The 10,049-nt window shown below is 37.1% G+C and overlaps 2 protein-coding genes across 2 annotated transcripts; both read left to right on the top strand.

The window, feature by feature from the left end:
- Positions 1-956: 956 nt before the first annotated feature.
- rflnb (refilin B) lies at positions 957-4,095 on the top strand. Its single transcript, XM_060888596.1, has 3 exons — positions 957-1,589; positions 2,395-2,489; positions 2,583-4,095. Exons 1-3 carry the CDS (start codon positions 1,389-1,391, stop codon positions 2,899-2,901), a joined length of 615 nt encoding a protein of 204 aa, XP_060744579.1. The 5' UTR covers positions 957-1,388; the 3' UTR covers positions 2,902-4,095.
- A 539-nt stretch (positions 4,096-4,634) lies between these two features.
- Positions 4,635-9,075, top strand: exo5 (exonuclease 5). Its single transcript, XM_060888778.1, has 6 exons — positions 4,635-5,127; positions 5,686-5,773; positions 6,658-6,899; positions 7,005-7,109; positions 7,247-7,419; positions 8,289-9,075. Exons 1-6 carry the CDS (start codon positions 5,052-5,054, stop codon positions 8,760-8,762), a joined length of 1,158 nt encoding a protein of 385 aa, XP_060744761.1. The 5' UTR covers positions 4,635-5,051; the 3' UTR covers positions 8,763-9,075.
- Positions 9,076-10,049: the final 974 nt, after the last annotated feature.

The raw sequence follows: 10,049 nt of genomic DNA, 5'->3' as shown, positions 1-10,049 counted from the left end.
TACAGCATGTAATATATATAGGTATATATGTAAACGTATGTACAGTATGTAATATATATAGGTATATATGTAAACATGTACAGCATGTAATATAATATATAGATATATATGTAAACATGTACAATATGTAATATATATAGGTATATATGTAAACATGTACAGCATGTAATATAATATATAGATATATATGTAAACATGTACAGCATGTAATATAATATATTATATAGATATATATGTAAACATGTACAGTATGTAATATATAGGTATATATGTAAACATGTACAGCATGTAATATAATATATTATATAGATATATATGTAAACATATGTACAGTATGTAATATATATAGGTATATATGTAAACATGTACAGCATGTAATATAATATATTATATAGATATATATGTAAACATATGTACAGTATGTAATATATATAGGTATATATGTAAACATGTACAGTATGTAATATATATAGGTATATATCTAAACATGTACAGTATGTAATATAATATAGACATATATGTAAACATATGTACAGTGAATAAATATAAAGGCTATAGCAGTGCAGAGAGTTTTGGACATTGTTGAAAAGTACAAGTAAACGGTTCTAAGGCTATGGCATTGAAAAAATGTGCAGACACTTGTAAAGGAACAACAAGTAGAAGGTTATAAGGTAATAGGCATTCAAAAATGTACAAGCTGGATAAACAAGTCCACCTTGATTTAGACCTTCATTATAAACCAGTTTTGAATAATCAGGTTTCTTCTTGTTTTATTTCACAGTAAAGGGGAAATCTTGTCTGTGGTAATATCAGGTTCTGGCTGACAAAAGGACTGTATCGTTTTATAGTTCACTTCAGTTTGTTGTAGAATGTTGTGTGATTAATTTGAGTGAGTGTGGGTAGGATGAGCTATGAGCTGCACCTTTGACTTTATACACTCTGCTTTTGGCTGTTGTGAATGTGGGGAAGTGGGCGGGGCTTGTGCTGTGCGCCGGACAGCGTTTCCTGAACCTCAGTATTAAAAGGGTTTCCGTTTCTCCTGCTGAGGGTAAAACAATGAGCGTCTTTGAAGGAGGACATGTTTAAAAACTAGGCAAAATCAGAACTGGTGTATTTTGCACGATTTTGGATGTAACCGATTTTAAGTCCGCGAATAAACCCCGGTGGGATGTTTATGCGTAATGTTAAACCGGTGATTCTCTGCTGAACAGGTACAAGGACTGCACTTATTCTCATAAACAGGGCACTAAACAGGGGATACAAGTAGCTAAGTGGATTTAAAGAAGTATCCGTGAAGGGATCTAAGGGCAGAAAGAGCTTTCAGGACCACTGAAAGCTGCAGATTTAAAAGGTACTGCATTACGCGTTACACTACACTCAGGCTGGCAATGGTGGGGAGGCTCAATTTGCGCAATGTGTGTGATGAAGACCTGCTGGACATGAATCTGAAAGCTGAGAGACTGCTGGACAGTCCGGACTCTGGTCTGCCTCCCAGTCCCAGTGTGAGTCCGAGCCCGTGGCTGAGTGGAGACCGGAGCACCACCAGCTCCGTGTGTGAGGACGACAGCAGAGCCACGACACCCGCTGCGGTTAGTTTTACGCACAGTCTAAATGATGTTTTAATCTAAATCAGCTTTCAGTTAAAACCCTCATACACATAAGCAAAAACTGACCTAACAGTGGGCGATGATATGAATTCACAATCGTCCACCCAGCAGCCTAAAACCTTAACCACTGAGACACCACTTATTCTTATTGCTTAGCTCTTAATGATTAACTCTTGCTTTCACATTTAATCCTGCTATTAACACAGTTTAGGGTTAAAAAAAATTAAAACATTGTTTTAAGTGCTGTACAATCTAAAAAAGAGAGCTACCTACAAGAACATTTATTTTGTACCTATATTTGTATTTATGTTTTATATTTCTATGTATTTTGTATACCTAAAATAGTGTGCAGTTGTGTACATCTTTTACCTGGAAACTTTAGTAGTACTAATATGGATGTACTGAGTTAATACTGAGGCTCATTTGTTCTTTGGATGCTGTAAACTACAATGTTTCATATAAAATATAATGTATAATGTACATACGAGACATTTTTAACCTTAAATGCGCTTGTAGAAGAGTTGCTAAATCAGTGAACAAATTAAAATGCAAAAAAGAAAATAAATCAACCGAATTAAATTATCAGGCTAAAAAATGCTGGAATACATTTGACATATTTTCCAGTTAAATCTAGTTACCGAAGTATTTTATGCCATGATTTCATGAGCTTTCTTTGAATACAAAGCAAACTTGTTTTAAAATATGCCACAGGTATATCTCCTATTATCTACACCTCTGAAATCTTTACTGTATTAGAAAAAAAAATGTCCTGTCATTTTTCTTTCAGGGTCCTATTAAACCTGTTAGAGGTGTTTTCCAATTGCAACCATTTTCCTATGGTGAAGGAATTGAACTTGATCCTCTGCCCCCAAAAGAATTAAGGTGATGCTCATTTGGATTTCATCTGACTGAAGCTTTGTACATTGTTCTTTTAGGTTGTGATCAATTGAACATGCATTATCTTATCATTTATAGATACACATCATCAGTGCGCTATGATTCGGATCGCCACTACATCCAGGATGTGTGTTTACAGCCCACGGGTTTGGGCCTGGAGCTGTGCAGCCAGACCATCATAGCTGTCTCCGAGAGCACGTGGAGACGATATAAGACCCAGTTGGAGTTCAAGCCCCGTCAGCGGGTGCAGTGCTACCGAAGCACTACCATTGTGTACCCCAAACATGCCAGAACCATGTACACCACACAGCTCAGCTATGATGGACGCAAGTTGGCCAAGCGCTTCCTCTCCAGTGTGGAACTAGAGGTGTCTGACTGTATGGCCAATCAGTGTTGAAAGAATAGTGTTTTGTTTTTGTTTTTTTTTTGGGAAAAATGCTAACAAATTATGCTCATCCTTGGTTATTAAAAACCACATTCACCATTGAGGGTGTTTAAAACTGCATGGGTGGCATTGCTATCTAGGTATAATATTGGTTTAATGAGCATGATTGTTTTTAGATGGATGGGATATCCTGAGTCTGGAGGTCCGGATGGGTTTTAATGTCACAGCTCTACAAATGAATATTACACATTCTATGTAACATTTAAAGCCCTGTTGGTTTTAAAATTCTGCTCAGTGATGTTGATCCATCACTTCTAGAAAGTTTCATGGTAATGTAGTTGTACTGTGCTCAGCAAATACAGAGAAGAGCTGTTAGTGAAACAGGAAAGTGTTGAAAGTGATCAAACAAGAAAGGCATTAAAGAAAGTTACATTCATTTTAAATGTTGTAAAATGTCCAGGAATTTGCAATATTACATGACTCAGTAATCTTTAGTGTGTAAATGGGTTTCTTGAGGTATGGAATAGTGGGACATATTGCACAGTCATTTAGGTGAGAACAGGTACATGGATGTTTAAATAACAAGATTCAATAGAACAGGCTGATAGAGGTTGTCTATGTCTACTACTGTAAGTTCACATTTGGGCTTTTTTTTTAATTTTATTTGATGTCACTTTTTTCTCTCCATCTCACTTCATCCATTCAGGTTTTTAGCTTCTTCAAACATTTTAATCCAAAATTATAAAACATTTTTAAAAATTGCACCGCTACAGTCAGAATGAGGAAGTTAAAGGCTTCTTCTGTGAGGAACTGAACTGTTTTGAATATTTGTGCAAATCTAATTTGCAGAACTCGCAGACAGTATCATTGTTTTTTTTTTTTGCAATGACTTTACCTGTTATAGAGCACTTCAGTTTAGTCATGCATAGATATAAATTTTACTGCTGCAGAATATTTATTTAAAGCTTTTAAAAGGTTTCAACTGCACACAAGTACTTCAGCTGTACTACATTCATGTTTTTAATCGCTTTCCAATTAAATTAAAACATTGGTTTAATCTTAGCTTGGTATTGTTATTTCAAATTCAGACTAAAATAATAATAAAAAGTTTGTTTTAACTGATTAAAATATGTATGCTTCAAAGCAAAGTGTTAGGTAAATCCTGATATAAATGATGTTGCTTTTCAAATAAAGACCACAATCGTACGAACCATGAACTTATTTGTAGCTCTTTAACGCCCCCTACAAGGAAAAAATAAAATAAATAAATAAATTGATAGAGCCACAATTTGCTACTTCCTCATAAAATAAATTCCAAAAGATGTTGGAAACATTTATTTGAGGTTCTGGTCAGGTTTGAACCATTTTTTTGAACCAGATTTGAGGTTATTTGTTCAGGTTTTCTTTCATGCTTTGAATCTCCCACATCTTTGGGATGTGTTCTTCCACATCCCAAAGATTTTCTATTGGGTTCAGATCTGGTGTCACTGAACTCATTGTTGGGAGTCATGAAACCAGTTGAAGACATTTGCTTTGTGACGTTGCATTATCATGCTGGAACTAGCAATTAGAAGATAGGTAAATTGTGTCCATTAAGGGATGCACATTTACATCAACAATACTTACACGCACATGTACATCAACAATACTTACACGCACATGTACATCAACAATACTTACACGTACATGTACATCAACAATACTTACATGCACATCAACAACACAATAGGTTGTTTCATTCAAGGCATTCCTCACGCCCACCAGCTTGGACTGTTGAGCCAAGACAGGCTGGGTCCATGGATTCATGCATCTGTTTGTCTCAGCAGAAAACAAGATCATTAGACCAGGCTACGTTTTTTCAGTCTTCAATTGTCCAGGTTTTGTTGAGGCTCTTCCCTCTGCAGCCTCAGCTTTGTATATGTCCTCCAGTTTGTGGGCGTGTCTAAAGCAGGGTTAAGTCTGGACAAGACCCGGGTTAATGCTTGGGGAAAAACACTGAAATCCGAGGTGGGAGACTTGTGGCCGCGACTTAATTTAAACAATTAATCCCAGGTTATTTCAAACATCACACTAAGAGTGGATCAAGATCTCACTTTGTGTGAGATGCCCAGGAACACCACTGATATTCAAGCACGTGCGTTATTGTTTTACGCACAGTGGTCATGGAGCCGGAAGGAGACTGGGGCAACATCAGCGACTCTGAACTACTGGATATACAGTCAGAACATTTCTGCATCGGTAAATAACATCTCTCTCTCTCTCTCTCTCTCTCTCTCTCTCTCTCTCTCTGTGTGTGTTTTTGTGTGAGAGAGTGCAGAAAACTCTGCGTTTTAAAGCCATAGTCTACTATTAGTTCTGATTCTTATTAATGTACAGATCTGGTTGCTGGTTGCTTTTATTGAACTAGGCAAACAAGTCATGCAATATTTCTGATGATATATATCCTGTTTCTGATGATATATATCCTATTCCTGATGATATACGGCATGCATCATTTCCGAATTTAGTTCTGCGCCATGAGTAAACTGTAATGACTCTGTCAGAACGCAAGATGTCGCTGTTGTACCAGTGTGTAGGATTTTTTTTTTTTTATTTAGATTTTTTTAAGTTTTAATTATTATATGGATTTCAGAATTGCTCAAATCCACCCAGGCAGTATACGTGAGATTCTGCACATTTAAATAGCTTGTGCTATTTTCCATTGTTTTAATCTGTATTACTTAATTAAATGCCTCTCTTACCCATACTACAGTAAACCTGTTTCAGTTCTTGCCACATGATTGTGTAAAATTTCAGAAGAGTCCTCTGAGGCACCCAGCTCTAGTGCCACAATTGGAGACCCTGCGATTACTAGTTCCATTACTTTCCCCACATCACTGCCCAAGTAAGTCAAGATTGTTTCAAAATATTGGATTCAGAAATTTGTGGGTTTTAGATCCCTTCTTTGCCTGTAAGCTGAACTACAAATGCAATAAAGTTACAGTTGCACTGACCAGCCTTCACTTTCTACACAAATGACACCATCCCTCTTTGTGAAACTGCTTTTCAGAGTTGATCTGGGGACAGTGTTTATTTTACTAGTATGTAATTCCATGATTAATAAATATGAATAAAATAGCAAGGTCTATTGTGTAGCATATTTTCAAGTCATGTTACAAATGACATGATTGTTTTGCACTCACTGAGCACTTTATTAGGAACACCTATACACCTACACCATCATGCAATTATCTAATCAGCCAATTGTGCAATCAGCAGTGCAGTGCATTAGATCATGCTGATACAGACCAGCAGCTTCAGGTAATGTTCATACCAACCTTCAGAATGGGGGGAAATTTATTTCAGTGATTTTGAAAATGGCATAATTTTTGGTGACGGATGTGCTTTTTTTTTGAGTTATATTTCTCTGTAATCACATTGCATTTCTGCTCCACCCCGTACATTCTGTTGCATCTTTTCCACCAAGAATATTTGTATATAACTGTACATCGATTGCGTACCCTATTTTATTTCCCTTTATGTGTTTAGGTATATTATCTGTACATACACAGTATATTTCTTGGTTAGTCTTGTACATACAATGCACATAATACAGACATTTGAAATTTTTATTTGTTCATTATTTTTTAAAAGATATACTGATCTTTCTCTATACAACAATCTATCTATCTAGTTGCTGATGTGGGATAATACCTGAGCAATTGCTCTGCAGTACCCTTCTGTTCAGTTCTTTATAAATATTCTACTTGTCTCTATCCTGGCTTGCAGTACTGAGGAGCAGTGTCCTGTTAAAAGAAATGATGAGACAGGTGTGAAGAGGAAGCGAGATGCTGAGGACAGCCGTATTCCTCCTCTGCTTTTCAGGAAGCTTCACCTGAGTGTCAGCCTCCTGTCTGAGCAGACCTGGTGCGAAAAGAAAGTTGTGTATGGCATACTGAAACCTCAAATGAGGCAGAAAGATAAACAGCGAATTGAGGTGCAGAACGGATCTAGCATTCATCTAGCAAGAGGTGAAAAGGCCTGGCTCTTTTTTTTTTGCGGATCATTTATTTTTCTGTAACATGTTTTAGCCGAGTAGTATGTGTATTCTTTGCTGCATATCTGTATCCACACAGAGTTGGAGGTTCATGATGTTTTACCGATTAATATTCAAACCCGTGAGGATGCTGTGGCTATTAGTCTGATCAACATGCTAAACATGATTCCGATTTTAGAGACGGGTAAGTCAAAAGCAAGAAAACAATATTGCTGTTCAAAACAGAATGTCCGTTTAGATAGCTCAAGATTGTATGTCCATGTATTTTTTTTTTTTATGTCCACACATCTCTTTTTTTCTGTGTGTTTATGGTGTCTTTAGGGCAGTGTGTGCGTGAGTTTCCAGTGTTCGGTGTAGTAGAGGGTGTGTATTTTAAGGGCATTATTGATGAGCTGAGTTATAACCAGAAGGGGGAGCTGGTGTTGAAGGAGCTAAAGACTCGTAGGCATGACTCTCTGCCCGGAGCTGCCCAGGCTCTCGGCCATCGCTTTCAGGTGTGTGAAATATTTTCTCTCCCACAACCTTTTTTTCTTCTTAAACTGACCTAACTGACCTGTTATGCAGTAAATTCAATCAAATCCAACACAATTATAGAGAATGGGCAAACATTTTTAAATCAACAAATTTGTGGTACTACTTAGTCCTCCTCTGTCCTCTTTTAAATCTTATTTTTTATTAGTCACATTATTCCAAACAGACCTATGTGGCAAAATTGACACCTCATGTACATTCATTCATTCATCGCTTATTTATTTCTTTAGTGTTGAAACGCTGATTTTCCTCAAGGATCTTGAAAGAAACCATTCCTAAGAGCAGCCTGTTTAACTATGACTGCAATCATGTGTTGTGGGCAGATGAGACCAAAGCTTTACTTGGCCAAGATTACATCAGTATGTTTTCTGAATAAAGAGAACTTAACACAAGGAATAGCATAAAATAAAAACAGAAAATCTGACATTGGATCATTGATGCATTGGGGCTGTTTTCTGATTAGTGGTTGTTGTGAAGAATTGAAGGCATAGTGAATTACTCCATGTGCTAGGACATTTTAGCCATTGACCTGGTTTATAGTCTCTGGCAGGAGATTTAGTCTTTGCTATAGACTGATTTTTCAGCAATATAATGGCATCAAACCTATTTCCAAATCAATAAAGAAAGGTAGCATAGCCTGTGTTTTTTTTTTCAGTAATTATCCCAATGTGGATTTTGAAGTCTTTTGGCCTGATTTGAAGAGGGACGTTCACATGCACAAGAATAGCATATAAAATATCTTGGACGAGGGACCAAGATACACTTAAAAGTTAGGCTTAGTATTGTGTGTGTCAATGCTCTGTTGACTGTCATTTCTGTGTATTTGTGTTAGGTGGGCATGTATAAGCTTCTGTTTGATGCACTGGTCAGGGGGGAAGTGAAGAAAGAACAAATTCTGGAGCACCTCAAGCTCAAAGCCTCCCTGGCTCTTGGAACTGAGGTCATAACTCATGCCGCAGACGTCGGGGTAAATGTAGCCACCTTTGATGAACTGCTCGATGCCTTTATCCTCACTTTGTCCTGTTCTGATCTGCCATGTGTCGACGTGCTTCAGCTGGAGTACTGTCACCAGAGATCTAGCAGTTTCATTGGCACCATGTCGGTGCAGTTTGACGAGGCCCAGATGAGGGCAGACCTTCGTGGATACTTGGAATACTGGAGAGGACAGAGAGAGCCCAAGGGGGTGGATATAGAAGATGCCTGGAAATGCACATATTGTGTCTATGAAGAGATCTGTGACTGGAAAAAAAATAGATCTCTGGTCCATGAGAATTTTCACACCAGGAAGAGAGTCAACACGAACTGACATGCAGTTATTTTATTTCACTCAGCTATGCTAATTTCATTAACTTGTGTCTGTGATTCTAACTACTGATTTTATCTTTTTATTATATGTTTGAAATATGGATTATTTTCTAGTAAGCATTAACTCTTAATCCCAAATCTAAAAATTCATTACTTTTCTTTTCACTAAAATATAATGTACTTTTTTAATATAAAGATTGTGTAAAAAGAGTCATGAGGTGAAACTAAGACTGTTAAACTATTTTAATTCATGTATGGAACAAGCTTACCTTCCTCTGATAATCATGATAAATAAAGCCAGTCTTTGTTCATTACCTTGTAATTAAAAGCAGCTGGATCTGATTTCACCTTCTCTGTTAATGTTTCATGGGTTAAAACACCAACTCATCTCAAAATGCAGCAGGTACAGTGTATAAAAAGTCTTTACATTTGCAGGGTTTTGTAATAAGAAAATGAAGCTAGGATAAATGATGTCAGATGTTACCACCTTTTTATTTGATATAGTATCCAACAAAATACAAGTGATAAGCAAATAGAAGCTTATTTAGGGAAAACAATGAAAAGAAAAAACTAACAGATAACCTGGTTGCATAAGTTTGTACACCTCATTAATGGATATTTTGTTAAAGCATGCTTTAGCTTGTAATATCTTCTCTTAGAACATGCACCAAAAGTGCAGCATCCTTTCAGTTTGTACCATTTATTCTACACAGGGTTGCAGGGAGTCTGGAGCATAAGTCAAGGGTCTTGGGGATGGGGACACCCTATATGGGAGATGCCAATCAATCTACAGTGCATGTCTTCAGAATTGGGGAGCAAACTGGAGTATCCACGAGGAAGCCCCACGTCTCCTCCTTCAGTCCTAAGACGTATTATAAGCTTACTGGCATCTAAACTTACTGGCATCTTACTAAATTGTCTCTGAATTAATGTGTGTGAGATTGTGCACTGCAACGAGTTGTCACTCAATGCAGGGCGTTCCCTGCTTTGTGCTCCAAATCCCCTGAATGTAATCCATAGTTAGTTCCCTGCAATCCTGTGGTACAGAAAATGGATGGATGTACCTCAGTGCCTGAATCTGTATGTTTTCTGGTCAGAATATTCATATATTTATCTTTACTCAGATTTAAACCCAAATTGGGTGTGGTCTAAACAGGAAGGTTGTTGTTGTATAACTCAATATGAGCCCAACGATTATGCTCAGGGAAAATCCTGGAACTTAACAGATGTATGCAATGTTAGCACTCTGCATGGTTTGTAACAGTTCCTCAACCTCAGCTTGAATTTA

This window comes from Tachysurus vachellii, chromosome 15 (genome assembly GCF_030014155.1).
Source record: "Tachysurus vachellii isolate PV-2020 chromosome 15, HZAU_Pvac_v1, whole genome shotgun sequence".
Classification (NCBI taxonomy): domain Eukaryota; kingdom Metazoa; phylum Chordata; class Actinopteri; order Siluriformes; family Bagridae; genus Tachysurus; species Tachysurus vachellii.
Note: the sequence above shows the minus strand (reverse complement) of the source record. Positions and strands in the feature narration are given on the sequence as shown.